This window comes from Rattus norvegicus, chromosome 5 (genome assembly GCF_021556685.1).
Source record: "Rattus norvegicus strain SHRSP/BbbUtx chromosome 5, alternate assembly SHRSP_T2T, whole genome shotgun sequence".
Classification (NCBI taxonomy): domain Eukaryota; kingdom Metazoa; phylum Chordata; class Mammalia; order Rodentia; family Muridae; genus Rattus; species Rattus norvegicus.
This window is the reverse complement of record NC_141538.1, coordinates 25,208,401-25,223,507: the sequence shown is the minus strand read 5'-3', so window position 1 is coordinate 25,223,507 and position 15,107 is coordinate 25,208,401. Positions and strand designations below refer to the sequence as shown.

The 15,107-nt window shown below is 39.6% G+C and overlaps 1 protein-coding gene across 6 annotated transcripts in view; it reads left to right on the top strand.

The window, feature by feature from the left end:
• Positions 1-15,107, top strand: part of Tox (thymocyte selection-associated high mobility group box) — a 297,248-nt gene that overhangs the window by 250,809 nt on the left and 31,332 nt on the right. For all 6 annotated transcript variants that reach the window (NM_001108654.2, NM_001436909.1, NM_001436910.1 and 3 more), the window contains 1 exon segment: positions 11,321-11,551. In NM_001108654.2, the coding sequence (NP_001102124.1) occupies positions 11,321-11,551 (231 nt within the window).

The window sequence follows — 15,107 nt, the reverse complement described above, 5'->3', positions numbered from 1 at the left end:
TCAAAGCTAAACATTTTCTTAGTTGCTTAATATTTTCCTCATATATTTTATCTCCTTTATATATTTGTTGCCCACTGTCTATCCCAGTTACTTTTCAATTGCTGTGATTAAACAGCATGATTGAGGCCATTTATAAACGAAGAGTTTATTGGGTGCTTACGCTTGCAGAGGCTTAGCGTCCAGAACCATCATGGAAGGGAACTTGGCACCTGGCAGGAAGGCATGGCTAGAGCAGTAACTGAGAGCTTCGCTTTCTTATCTGCAAGTAGGAGACAGAGAGAGCTCATTAGGAGTTACATGGGCGTTTGGGACCTGAAAACCTGACCCCAGTGATACTGCTCCTCCAGCAAGGTAATCTTAACCCTTCCCAAACAGTTCCACTAGCGGGGAACTAAGTGTGTAAATGAATGAGCCTATGAGGACCATTCTCATTCAACCAGCACGTACTCCCTTGCCTAATTCTTACTCACGACATCTGTGATCTAATTCTGGTTTTGCTCTCTTGCTTTATTTCGATGTCTCCTTTTGGGATATGAGCTCTTATTTATTAGACCTTCATAAAAATCATTTTAGACGTGGTTTGAAACACAGTCCTCAAGACAGAGTTTTGGTTTGCTTTGAATGGATCAGACCTCTCCCAACCACCCAACTGAATAATAAGCAAACCCCTTGCAAATGCTGGCTACTGTTTAGAGATTATCCGGTCATTCTCCCTTTGTTGAGGCATGGGAGGGTGCCTGCACGGAGAATTATCTCACCCCATCCTTGAGAGAGATGATTGTCATTCTTTTATATCACGTCTTTAGCAGATTCTTGCCATAAGCACCCTGCTTGCGCAGCCCTCAGATTTATCTTCTGTGGCCTGAACTCTTTGCCCTGGCAAAACTTTTCCAGTAATACTTTTGAATGAACCCTGACTTAGTAATCCTGCTGCTTCTCTCTTGTCTCTTAGACTTTTTGCTTTAAGCCATTCTTACTAAGTTACTGATTCCTCGGTGCTTGTGCTCTCAAATAGGAGGCAGAGTCAGAAAGGTGGGAACTTGGTGAGTCTCCTTCATGTGCTTTATCCATGCACTAGAGTAAGCCATTATACTAACAAACAAATATTCAGAGTCCTTTGTTTTTAGCACTGCTTGACAGCCAAGAGATTCTTAGACTACAGTAAAAATTCTAGGGGTTGGGGATTTAGCTCAGTGGTAGAGCACTTGCCTAGCAAGCACAAGGCCCTGGGTTTGGTCCCCAGCTCCGGAGAAAAAAAAAAAAAAGAAAAAAGAAGAAAAAAAATTCTAGATGATCTATACTCAGTAAGCAAAACTAAACAGTGCTAGAACAAAATGTCACAAAATTTTATAAAGAAATATGTCATAGTACTGAAAGTTACGGTTTGAAACTCAGATATTTTTCATATTGGCATGTTTTTACTGTGCAATTGCATATGAGCAATTCACATGATTTAATATGCTATCATCAAAATTCCTAGATTCATAGAATTACTAAATATTTTTGTTTATTTTTATATGTATATATGTATATGCATATGTATATATACACACAACATATATATATATATATATGCTGTGTCAACTTTACATTGAAAGAGGCAAATACACATCTACTCACTACAGATCAAGTACTACTAGACTACTAGACCAAAATAAGAGTCCATGAAAATCCAACTTAATGAACCAATAAGTTAAAACTGGTTTACTTAAAGAAAATGGATAAAGGATTACTTACACAGGCCTGGAAGCTCTCCAAAGAACTACTTTACCAAAGATCGCATTCCGCCATGTATGACAACCTCAATGAAGCTGCACCATTCAAGCTTCTACTTTCCATATATCTTATGACTACCCAAGGTCAGTTACCATGGTAACGAGGGCAGGTAAGATGAAATGCTAGAATTCTAGATGACAGTATTCTGATCTTATCCTCTTCTATATGCTACATGTTGTTATTAGATCCATTGCCACATCTATACACACACACACACACGCACACACACACACACACACACACACACACACTCACTAATGGTGATTCTAACAAACTAGTACAAGGAAGATGATAAAATTCGATATGTCAAGTGATTGTCTCTGAAATCAATTCAAGCAAATTGTGCCAGTATGTAGTATTTTCAAAGAGCATGTGTTCTTAGACATATCCTAGATGACTGAGCATATTTGATAATTCATGGAAGGAAAATAACATGAGGCTTGGCCTAGCCACCTGGTCTCTACCTCCCCGGGCCCTTACCTTAACAGCTTGTGTTTTTTATAAGGCAGAGCCCCAGTACAGAGAAATAAGAAGTAAGCATATTGCTCTACTCAGACAGATTGAACAAGGATCCAGTGGATCCCAGAGACTGTCACTAGGAGCTGATATGTATGCGCAATTAAAACCAACCATGCCTCACTTTAGAATAGGTTTTCTGGACAGTGGCCCAAAGTTGATATTTCACATAAGGCTACCAGGTGTCTTTGCTAAATTTATTTAAAAACTATGCAAGGTTTTCTTTTTTTGTTTCATTTTAAAATCAAGGATCCTTAAAAATGAATTTGCTTTACAGGCTGGTACGTCCACAGTGCCCCACAGTTGTGAATCATTTCAGAACGAAAGGCCTTTATACGTGTTTTCCTGTAATTGATGTGTTGAGTCATTGAATGTGCTGGTGTTATTAATGAAGATAATAAACCGATCTGTGAAATGAAAGAAGTGCTACAGGCTTGCTGATTTCACAGTAACTAGATGGCTCACTTTCCATGCTTACTTGAATTTATTCTCATAAGGGGATTAGACGGCTCCACTTAGGAGGAAAGGAGGGTGGAAGTAAGCGGCAGAATCTTCCCTTTTGGAAACGGGACACTGCAGAATTGCTGTGATGTGCCCCGTTTCTGTGATGGGGACTTTACAATGTTTACTTTGTATGATAAGAGTTATAAGTGGAGTTCTATGCGTTGTTCAGCCTATTATGCAGATGGTGCTTGATTAAAATCTATTTTAAACTGCAGCGATTACTGCAAGATAGTATGCATTAAAGAGCTCTCCTGGCTCCGTTAAAGGCTTTGGGGCCATGGTAGTTTATTTTAAATATGCTTATAGACATTTTTAACTTCTCCAGAGATGCTTCAATATCAATATTCTCTTTCCTTGATAATCGTGTGTGTGTGTATGTGTGTGTGTGTGTGTGTGTGTGTGTGTGTGTGTGTGTGTGTGAGAGAGAGAGAGAGAGAGAGAGAGAGAGAGAGAGAGAGAGAGACGCTACAGATTAAACCTTGAGCTTTTAGCATGCTAGGCAAGACCTCTAACACTAAGCCCTACCCCTGGTTCTCTTTCCCTGATAATGCTAAATTTTTGTACTCTAGAGAGTATTCTCCAAGCACCATACTGAGCACATGCATCTTTTAAATTAAAAGATTACTATTTTCTTGTGGTAAGTATGCTAAGTGCACCATTATAACTAAGAAATAATACAGGGCAGAAGGTGAATTACCAGAAGCCTGAAAATATTGTAGCATCATGACAAATACATCGAGTAAGTATGTGCAGCCTGAGAAAGCTTTTGTGTAACATTCATTTATGAGTAAAATATATGTATTTTAGTGTATTTATTCATCAGTGCCTTAAGTTTGAGATAACTTTAACCAAGGCTACTTTAGTGTTTTAGTTCATCTGTGTTGTTAGCTGCTATCGCTTTGTGAACTTTCTAAATGTATTTCGAATTGTTGCTTTGTCCTGATAAACCTTTGCCCTCGGCTGCAGAATAGAAGAGCAGAAATATATGACGAATCTCTGAAAGGCATCACATAATGGGAAAGGGGGCACCAAGACCCTGATTTTCAATGTACCTGGCTTCTTTGGAAGTGTATTTTGTATATAATAAAGTTCTTCAGAACACATAATTAGGTGTTCTAAGTGGAACATATTGGAATTAAATTTTACTGTCTGACTACAAGACCCTAGTAAGTTGTAAATACTCTAGTGTCCATTGAACACTTCTCTGCCATCCAATAAAACAGAGGCAACAGTCACCAATGGCTGCCTAGATTTATATTTAATCAACTAATATTAAATTTAAAGTCTTTCAACTCTGAGTTGTACCAGCTTTATACAGTCAATCTATAGCTATATGTGGCTAGTGGACACCATTTTGGAAAGGCTACAGAATATACTTATCATTCTAGAAGGTTCTGCGAGACAGTGGTACCTGGATTATAGAACCCAGACTTTCTTAGAAAGTTAAGGTATGAAATCACAAGCTTTCATACATAAATGTATGAAGCCAAAATCCAGGCAATACCCAGGGACATATTGTAAGTCCATTTAGCTAATTTTTTTCACCTCAACCATATTCATCATCCTTACGTTTATTCTAAATACTTTGCGGTCAGAAGAGTCAGGTACTTCTCAAAATACAATCCATTACTGGCATGTAAGTGGTCCAAACTGAAACAAGGCTCCTTTCAGAGGAGGCTTTGCTTATGGATAGCGACCACGTGCTTCTCACAGGAATAACAAAGCTACCACTGGAAAGTAGGTCTTAGAAATCCCAGCTCGTCAACTAGACTCTAAAAGGATAGCTCCTTTTTGCCTGTTTCTCATGTATGAAAAGCAGTGAAAAATACAAACCACACATCAGAGAACCATCCTGAGGCAAGTATCTTTGTGAAGCACCATCCAAGTACTAGAAAACAGAAGACACAAGCAACAAGAGTGAATTGCATCACATCCAGGGAAGAATCTTTTACACAAAAGCACTGAGCAACATAATAAACAATGCTCTCTAAATTGCATTTTATTTTCATAAAAGTGAAGATATTCCCGCATACGTCTTTCATCTCTGTGTATATCTCTAGTGAAAAGTAGGACATTATCTCAAAGCACAGTTGAGTTGCAGGCAGGCAATTTTATGAGTCTTCAGATGATGACAACCCAAGAGAGCTTTGATGACGCCCATTAATTATTAAAATAAGGACGGTGAATCTTTAGTAGTGAGTAGTAAATGGACAGCTCTTATTGGTGCTCTCAGGTGCCAATCTGTCCCCATGCCTAGCACACAGTTCTGGGCAATATGACATGAGAATGTCTCTCCATGGAAGGTTTGGGATGCTGGTGACTGAAAGTGAACGGATATGCTCTTGGTTCAGCCAGAGCAAAAGCAAAGATGTTATTCTAAACAATCTGCCCTGAACAGGGGTGAGATCCAGTTTCGCAGCTTTCTATTTCTCAGGAACATCAGCTGCATCCCCAAAGACCCAGAGGAATGAGTGACTGCACATAGATTCTGTCTCCTATGCCTTCATCATATGGAGACAGAGATCATGAAACCCTTCCTCCAGTTAAATAAAACTCTAATATTAAGATAAAACGCATCCTTCTCAATCCTACAAAACAAGCCAGGAAAGTCTAGAAAACCTCTAGATAGCTAACTGAAAAGGTTGGTTGTCCGGACAGCTTGTGATTTTCTGGAGCATGCATTGCTTCAAATGCAAAGCTGTATTCCACTCAGCATCACTGGGCCTCTTGTGTTACACATTCTTCTCCTTATTCAGTCATCCCAGAGAGGAGAGTGTTGTTACAAGACAAAGAGAATAGTTGTTATAGAACCAGTTTAAAAATGAAATGAACCTGAGTCCTTGTGGTTCACATTTAATATTGAACAGTAGAGGAAGGAAATTATTTAAATAATTTTTGGGGAAATCCTTTAATTAAAATTTTTGTGTTACATGATACATTTGTCTCCCAACATTTGATTATCTTTGGGAAAGATTGACGTAACCGCCAGTCATAGTTATTTCAATTCATGCAATCATTACTATTTTAATTAATTTTTAAAATTAATATATTTAATATTCTCTATGTATAAACATTTACTTACCTGTGCTTTATTCCATTTCTAAGTCTTGCCCTCACTGATGAAATATGCTCCTAAATGTCACAATCACCCTCTTTTATTTCCAGCTTTATTAAGCTGTGATTGACAAATAAAACTAAATATGAGGTGTGCAACATAGCGATTTGATGTAATATGTACATTATGAAATTATTACTACAGCCAAGATAATTAACACACGCACCACTTAATTTTAGCTGGCCACCAATTTTTAAGTCATTGCCTTGACACTTATTCTAAGTATCACACACTGCAACTTTAATAATGGACCTCTGCTTATTGAAAGAACTATATGCACTACTAATGTTCATAAAGTACAATGCAGAATCTTAATTTATTGTTACACAATTCCTCAAGTAAGCGTGTCACTGTTTATACTTTCATTTTAAAAAAAAATGAATTTAAAGTCAACATCTCCATATCATTTTTTTATCACCATAGGCTTATCCCAATATATACCACCATCATTAATAACACATAGAGATAAATCCCAGATAGACTCCTCATTTAACATTTATTAGTTTTCACAACATCATCACTTTTTCCTTACTTTTTCTCTTTTGGGGGAATTTTTATGCTTGGCCAGGAGTGATGGTGAATGCCTTTAATCCCAGCACTCAGGAGGCAGATGGAGATGGATCTCTGTGAGTCCCATGCCAGCCTGGTCTACCAATGAGGTTCAGGACAGCCAGGGCTGTCACACAGAGAAACTCTGTCTCAACACCTTTTTACTTTTTATTTCTTACATACATAGCAGTCCAACCACAGTTTCCCCTATCTCCCACTCCTCCCAGTCCTCCTGCCTCCAACCTCCCCTAAGTGGATAATTCAATACTGCTTACTGAAGTGGCCATGCTTCCTGTTGTAGCATTAGAAGTCACCCACAGCTGAATGCTTGTCTCCTTTGACTACTCCATCCTGAATATTATTTTTGTTGATATGGTTTTAATTGGAGTAGACTTACAGCACTGTACCTCATTCCTTTCTCCTCCACGCCCCCAGACACCTGTCCTCAAAGCCCTCTTATGTCTCCTTATGTCCCCTCAAATCTTAAGCTTATAGATTCTTTTTCCTTGATTACTATTATATACGTGTGTGTGTGCATATGTGTGTATGTGTGTGTGCATATGTGTGTGTGTACAAACATATATACGCCTACTGAGTGTTGGGGCTGACCGCTCTGTGTTGTATACCTAGTAAAGGGGCTCATCCCTGAAGAGGCTAATCCTTCTTCTCCCAGCAGTCCTTGCTTTCCTATAGCTCTTTGCACAGGGGGGCACTCTGAGAAAAATTTCTCCTTCCACATTAATATGACCATTGAAACTGCCATTGTTCTGGTCTTGTTTATGCAGCTATATCTAGGAGAAACTCTTTCACAGCAGACTTCCTGGTATTATGATTCCTAAAAGCTCTCGACCCCCTCTTCCTCCATGTTCCCTGATCCATAGACACAGGTAGATGTAGCTCTATGAGGTAGATGCTTCTGTTGGGGTAGGGCTCCCTGCAATTTATTGATCTCTGCATTGGGTGCATTTGCGCTTTTCTGTTACTGTCTCCACTTGCTGTAAAGAAAGACTTTTTGATGAGTGGTGGTAACTACGTATCCAGGAAAGGTGGCTCACACACCATCTTTAACCTTCTTCATCGCCAACCTCATTGGTTCCTTTTATTGTTTTTTAATGACTTTATTGTTATAACTACAAATGGATGTTTATAAAATTAGATATTATAAAAAACTATAAAGAAGAAAACCGCAAAGATACATCCTATATTGCAAAGAAATTGCTAGTAAGATTTCAACTGCTTGTTAAACAAAGACTATCCATATTTTTCTTTTTGCTCCGTATTTGTTTATTATCCTAAAGTGCTCAAGCAAATCTTTGTGAATTTTCCTGTAACAGAAACCAATTCTACTGACATTCATCTTTCCTGTCAAAGTATAATTATATAGTATATTATTTTATGCTAGTACAATAGCAACTGTTAAGTACATCCTGTGTATTTCAGGAACCACTTAAGTGCTAGTAAGCAAAACTAGAACTGACCCTACCTTGGTAGCACTATCACTTGGGCTGATCAGAAGCATAGCAATGATATGCACAGTGTTGTGTAGTTAGAAGTTCATTGTATGCTATGGGTGGAAATCTAGATAGCTCAACAAATGCATTAAAAGAGCCTGACTTAGACGTTTGGATAACAACATCAAATAACAGTTGCTTCTATGCATCTCAAATGAGAAACACACAGACTTAACAAGCATCCAGCCGCAAATGGTAACAGAAACCCTATATGCTTATGAGGCTCATGAAAGAAGAGAGTTAGAGCACATAGCCCGGCAGAACATGCTGCCATAAAATGACCATGTAGAGGAAGATGAGCCAAAGAAAACTCCTCTAAAACCAGCAGCCCCAGCAAAATAAGAGATGAATCCAGGGGCTGTGTGTTCTAAAACTAGAAGAGAAGAGCCTTCCTGGGGAAGCTGGATTGTTCTATGACAGCATTGGTGACTTTATGAAGAGCTAAAAATGTAAAAAGCAACAGGAAGTCATGACAAGAGACAGTGCATAGCCAGCACAAAACGTGCTTGGAGGAGTTGGTTATAGAAAGAAGACTGCAAGCATGTGTCGTCTTAAGAGAGAAAGGGGTAGTTTATTTCTCTTTCAGTATATTTTATGTGTTAGGTGATCAAATGGAACAAGATGGTTTGGCTGAGATCAGCTTCCCATCCCTAGGTACATCAGGGCATTTGTTAAAGCTTCTTCAGGCAAGCCCAATAGGAAGCCATATTTGATGACTATCTCTAACAGAATTTGATGGGATCCAGAAGTGTCCCCAGATCACCTCTAAGATTTGGACTGGAGAAGTTATCGAGTAGTGTTAATCTACATTAGCTTTGCACCTTGGTTCAGAGCATCATGTCCTCATGGGGTTCTTTGAGCTTGTGGAGTAGATGTTTTCAGAGTAGCTTCAGAGTAGCGGACTTCTAGCAGAACAGTTTTTACTATCTTTATTGTTTTTTAATTGTTTATTTTATTGTTCAACAATTTCATACATGCATATAATGTATACTGATAAAGTCCACCCTCTTCTCTCCCATCTAATCCCTTCCTGCCTCCTTCCTCTCCTTCCTTCCTGTTTTAGTCACTATTCTATTGCTGTGAACACACACCATGTCTTCATTATAAAAGGATTTAATTGGGGGCTTGCTTGAAGTTTGTCCATTGTCATACTGGTGGGAGCATGGCAGCACACAGGCAGACATGGTGCTGGAGAAGTAGCTGAGAGCTCTACGTCCAGATCTGCAGGCAACAGGAAGAGAGAGACTCTTGTCTTGAAATAGGATTTTGCAACCCCAAGGTCCACCGCAGTGACACACTTCCTTTGTCAAGGGTGTTGCTCCTACCTTTCTATTTCTTTCATGTAGTTATACTCTCTGGTGACCAAGCACTGAAATATATGAGCCAACTGGGATATTCTTACTAGAATCACCACACCCCCAGCTTTATGTATGCTTTTAAAAATGTACAAGTCCACTAAGTGCTACCTGTATATTCAAGAGTGTGGGAGCGTGTAGTAGAGAATGGATAGCCACTTGGGAACCAAATCCCTGTAGAAAATCAGCTGGCCCCTCCTAGAAGCCATCAGTTGTCAGTAGCCAGTTGTCATCCTACCAGCCTTTTCAGTTCTCTGTACTTCTCAAATGAACGCAAAGCCAAAGAATTCACTCAGCCTGTTTCCTGTTTCTTACTGGCACTTGAGCAAGTCTTTGAAACTGACTTTACATAGCAAATCTGAGGAGGCTGTTTTTGCATTTCTTTAATTTTTAAAGTTTTAAATGTGTCATAATTTGTATTTGAATAGGCTTTTAAACTTTTCAATTAAATAAGTATATACATTTGCTTATTATAAAAATTGATCTGAAACTAAGTCATGGTAGAAAATAGGGGGCTCAGGAAAATTAATTTCAGAAAAGCAACATAGCTATTGGGTAATTAAGGGAGGTTGTGAAATTAGATAATCTGACACAGCCATAGAACTCTTAATTGAACATGCTTTCTCTGGTAAGGGGGGTTATTTTACACAGATATCTTACCAAGCATGTTCTATTATCCACAGGTAGGAAAAGTACACAGCAGCTATAAAAGGTAAAGGTCAGAATAACTGCGAGAGTGGCCACTGTTGGGAGATAGTGTAAATAGGATTTAGGTCAGTATGATAGGCACCTGTGAACAGGGACCTTCCAGTTAGCACTGGAATAGATAGATAGATAGATAGATAGATAGATAGATAGATAGATAGATAGATAGATAGATAGATACACATATACGTCATATACATATATATAATTTTTATCAATTCATACGGCTTTTTAGCTGAAAAGAAATCCTCACCAGAATCTTCATTTTGCAGAGATAGACTAAATGACATCAACTTTACTTAGCAACAAACATGTTCTAAATGTTCTAGAAACCTCTAGAATCTAGCTATTTTGGGTATTCAATATGGTAGCCATTGGGTACTCATAGAATTGAGTTGACTTTTAAAAAGGCTATAACTCATCTTATTCATTTAAGCATTCATCACCATCATATGGCTCATGGAACCCAAGCAGCACAGTGCAGATTACAGAATTTTGTCCTCATTACAGAAAGTTCACTTTGATAACAGTAACTCAGATTCTAAGCCTGTCAAAATCATAAGCATTGCTGGATTCCCACCTCCACCTTACCCTCCCACCCACCTGCACCCACCAACCACATCTACAGAGCTAAGTGTAAAATCAAAAACCATTGGATTCTATTTCTTAAGCATGTTGACCCCATGTTTAAAGTCATAATTAGGAAGCTAAGTTAGACCTCTCCAAAAGAGAACAAGCTCAGTAAAGTCACTACAGGAGTTACAGTGGCAGAGAAAGGTAAAGGGAGGTAAGGAATAGCATTTAACTGTGTAGCGCCTGCTGATAATTGTTAGGGTCTGAGTTCAAATCCCTGGAACTCATATAAAGCCGGATGGATTATGGCATGTTTGTCATCCCTGCACATCTACAGAAAGAAGAGCAGAGTTGGGAAAGCTTCAGTAGGCATGGCATAGACAAATTGAACTGGGAAAAGGATGAGTAAAGAAGTCACATGAAATGTGAGGATACATTGTCTTTCTGTTTATACATTTTTGTTCTGTTGTATACTAGGGATCAATTCCAAGACCTTGAATATGCTGGATAAGCATTCTACCAATGAGCTATACCCCAAAGAGAATATGAAGGTTTATGTGTAAAACTACACCACCAATACCTACCACTCTTAGAAATATCTCTCAGTGAGGGTAGTCTGGGTGGCATTTTGAGTCTATGTCAAGGGAAAGTAGCAATATGATTCAGCCCCTTGTTTTCTCAGTTACTCCATAACTCTACCTTGATTTTTATTTCAGATCAATGGAGGAGAGAAGCGGCCTGCCTCTGATATGGGAAAAAAACCAAAAACTCCTAAAAAGAAGAAGAAGAAGGATCCTAATGAGCCCCAGAAGCCTGTGTCTGCCTATGCTTTGTTCTTTCGTGATACCCAGGCTGCCATCAAGGGCCAAAATCCAAATGCTACTTTTGGTGAAGTCTCTAAGATTGTGGCATCCATGTGGGATGGCCTAGGAGAAGAGCAGAAACAGGTAAGAATGGTTTGAAAATCACTGGAATCCGCTCGATAGCAGACAGTGTGTGTGGGCTTCAGATCCAGCTTCTATGAACCTCAGGGAAATAGATTGGACACTGTAACTATGACTTCGAAAGGAACCCCTGTCTGAACCATACTTCAAAAGAGTACCACTTAATCTTGTACTCCTTTTATACTCTTCCCTAAATAGCATGTTGGCTCCCTTGTTTCAAACTTTACACAGCGTAGTGACTTTTGGACGGACTTCCACAGACCCCAGCCAGGATTACATCATGTCTTAATGGTGCCCACATGAACATAGACACTAAAAGTTTCCCCTTTGTAAACTATCCACACCTCTCTTCAGCATTTGCTATTTATTCTCCTATCATCAAACTCTGTTTGCTCTTTGCAAATGAACCTCCAGTTTGTTTCTATCCTTGTTCCTTCCCTAAAGACCACCAAGGTCTGTTATTTAACCCCTCATATATATTTAGCTCATGTTTCTAGGCTCTGTTAAGTGGGACCAGACGGCTGCTTTTGCTTCCTTTTCTGATGGATGACCAGGGTGTGATGGAGGGAGTGGTATGTGAGACATGCCAGCAGTACCACGAGTCATCTAGGAAATCTTAAAGAGGGTGAGGAGTCACACTGACAGCTCAGCAACATGAAGAAGGAATTCTAATTCTGTGTCTAAACTAGAGGCTAGATAGTCACTGTCATGAGGTAGAATCATTGCCACATACATTAAACAATCATGATAACTAAAATAAATTGACAATATAACAGCATAAGCAAATATGGTTGCACTAATTAAATATTAAGATAGCATTTGACTCTTCACCGTGTCCAGGGAAGTGTATTTAAAAACAAAGGTAAAGCACTTGCTGTGCAAGGGTGAAGACCCGAGTTCAAAACACGTAAGGAAGAGAACGACTGTAAAGCCAGATGTGTCGTCTCACATTCGTAATCGTAGCTCTTCTACGCTGAGATGGGAGGCACAGACAGCAGAAGTCCTGGAGGCACATGGGCCAGCCAACCTGGCAGGCACAGCAGAGAACAACAAAGAGTCTTTGCTAGAAACAACAAAGAAGGCCTGGCCAACACCGGAGATTGTCCTCTGACCTCTACACATGCACCTTGGCACACACAAGACACACACACACACACGTGCACAAACACGAGTGCTCACACATACAGGGCACGGATGCAGGGAAGAGGTTAGAACTTTAGGAAAAAGAAAAATGTCTAGGTTCTGGAGGCATCTTAGTTTAATGTCAATATCTATACTCTTAAGTAGGGTTTTATACTGTTGAAAGACATCTGACTTCCCTCCTTTTATCTACTCAGTACTCATAGGTCTACAATGAATTGTCCAAAATCTAGGAAAGCGTCAGGAAAATTAAGTTCACTCATTTATTTGACAAATACTTTTGAGCATACATTGGCTTAGCAACGTCCAGACACACTAGATCTGGCAGCCAGGTCTCCGTTGTGCTGAATAAGCAGGTCATACTTACTTTGTTGGCACGTAGAGTTTCTATGAGGAGACCTTGCCACAATTAACTTACAGTTCTCTTCCTCAAAACCCCTAGAAATGGCAATGGTTACAATGATAAAAGCCAGATACCAAGAAACAAAACTTGCTACTTCCTCTCTCTCCCCAGCACCTCCAGCTCTTTAAGTCAGTTATCCTTTAGGACCTGAAATTAATATACATTTTTAACTTATTTTTATTTCATGTGCATTGGCACTTTTGTCTGCATGTATGTGTATGCAAGGGTGTCGGATCCCCCAGAACTGGTGTTACAGATAGTTGTGAGCTGCCATGTAGGTGGTGGAAATTGAACCCCAGTATTCTGGAAGAACACTCAGTACTCTCAACCTCTGAGACATGTCTAGCGTGATACACATTTTCTTATGCCTTCAAGATTGACAGGCAGAAGGCATGTCAATAAGACCTGCCCTGCAGAGGACTGGGTGCCAAGAGTCACCTTTATCAGTGATAAAGATGCTGTGTGAACTCTCTGTGTACCTGTTAACACAGAATTGTAATTGTTAATAGAGTTGGTAAGGCTGTACTGAATAATTCTAAATGAAACCCAATATGATCCAATTTCTAGCTGGTCCCTAACTCAGATCAATTGAAGGTGGAACTGTATAATATCTTCCCCTCCAGTTATCCTCCCCTCCCCCATCCAGTTGCTGAGTGATGGCCAATGTACACATGGATGAGAAGGCCCAGCCCTTGACCCAATTCTCTGAACAATGTCATGTCCATGCCTAGCTATTCTGCTTCTCTGCTAATCTTCCATGTACTCTTGGGAATGTTCTGAGCATCAAGCCCTGTCTTCTACTGTGAGATGAAATTTCCCAGAGGAAGTTCTAGAAAGTGTCTTCTCCTTAGGGACTGTGCACAACAACCCGTGCTCATCAGAAGTCACACATGGTTGCTCTTGGTTCCGCCTTGCCTTCTGCTTTTTCACTTTCTCTAACACTTAGTCACCTTTTTTTACGTCTCTCTGTGGTCCCAGTTGTCCTGAGACTCTCCCATATTCAAAACCAGGGTTTTAAAAGAGAAGTCCATAGAGACTTTTCACAGCCCAGAATCTGTCCTTTGCATTACCAATGTAAAAATTGCTATCTGTACTCTTATTTCTGGTGTAAAAAAAATAATGCTCATACAACCAAAACCAGATAATTTCAAGTGTAAAGAGCCAAGTTTTGTCTATTAATTCTATGACAATGATGATTTATATTTTTAATTTAACAATAGGGGACTATTAAAATAACTTCCAACATTCTTTTTGCCTGTATAAGGAAACTATGTGTGTGATTATATGTCTATGAGAGAGAGAGAGAGAGAGAGAGAGAGAGAGAGAGAGAGAGATAAGTTAGGTTTCAGAGCTTACAATGTAATATTCAAGATTTTTTTAATTTCAGGACAATTTCCCTTTTCTCTTTTGCATTTTTTTCTCATTCAGTAACTCAAAGCCAGGCAGTGGTGACAGACACCTTTAATCCCTTTTATCCCAGAACTCAGTCAGGAGAGGCAGGAGGATCTCTAGGAGTTTGAGACCACCCTGATCTTCAGAGAGAGTTTTAGGAAAAGAAAAGGGAAGGGAAGGGGAGGGGAGGGGAGGGGAGGGGAAGGGAGGGGAGGGGAGGGGAGGAGAGGAGAGGAGAGGGGAGGAGAGGAGAGGAGGGGAGGGGAGGGGAGGGGAGGGGAGAGGAGAGGAGAGGAGAGGAGAGGAGAGGAGAGGAGAGGAGAAGAGAGGAGAAGAGAGGAGAAGAGAGGAGAAGAGAGGAGAAGAGATAAGAGAAGAGAGGAGAAGAGAGGAGAAGAGAAGAGAAGAGAAGAGAGAAGAGAAGAGAAGAGAAGAGAAGAGAAGAGAAGAGAAGAAAAACAAGAACTCTAGATGTGTCTACCCCTCATTTCTCACTTATGGAAGCAGTTGAGGTATTGAGAAGAAATTCATTTGATAAATAAAGATATAATTATACAATAGTTGGACAATATGATTCATATCCAAGAATCAAAATCTACAGAATAAAAAGATTTAGAGATTGTC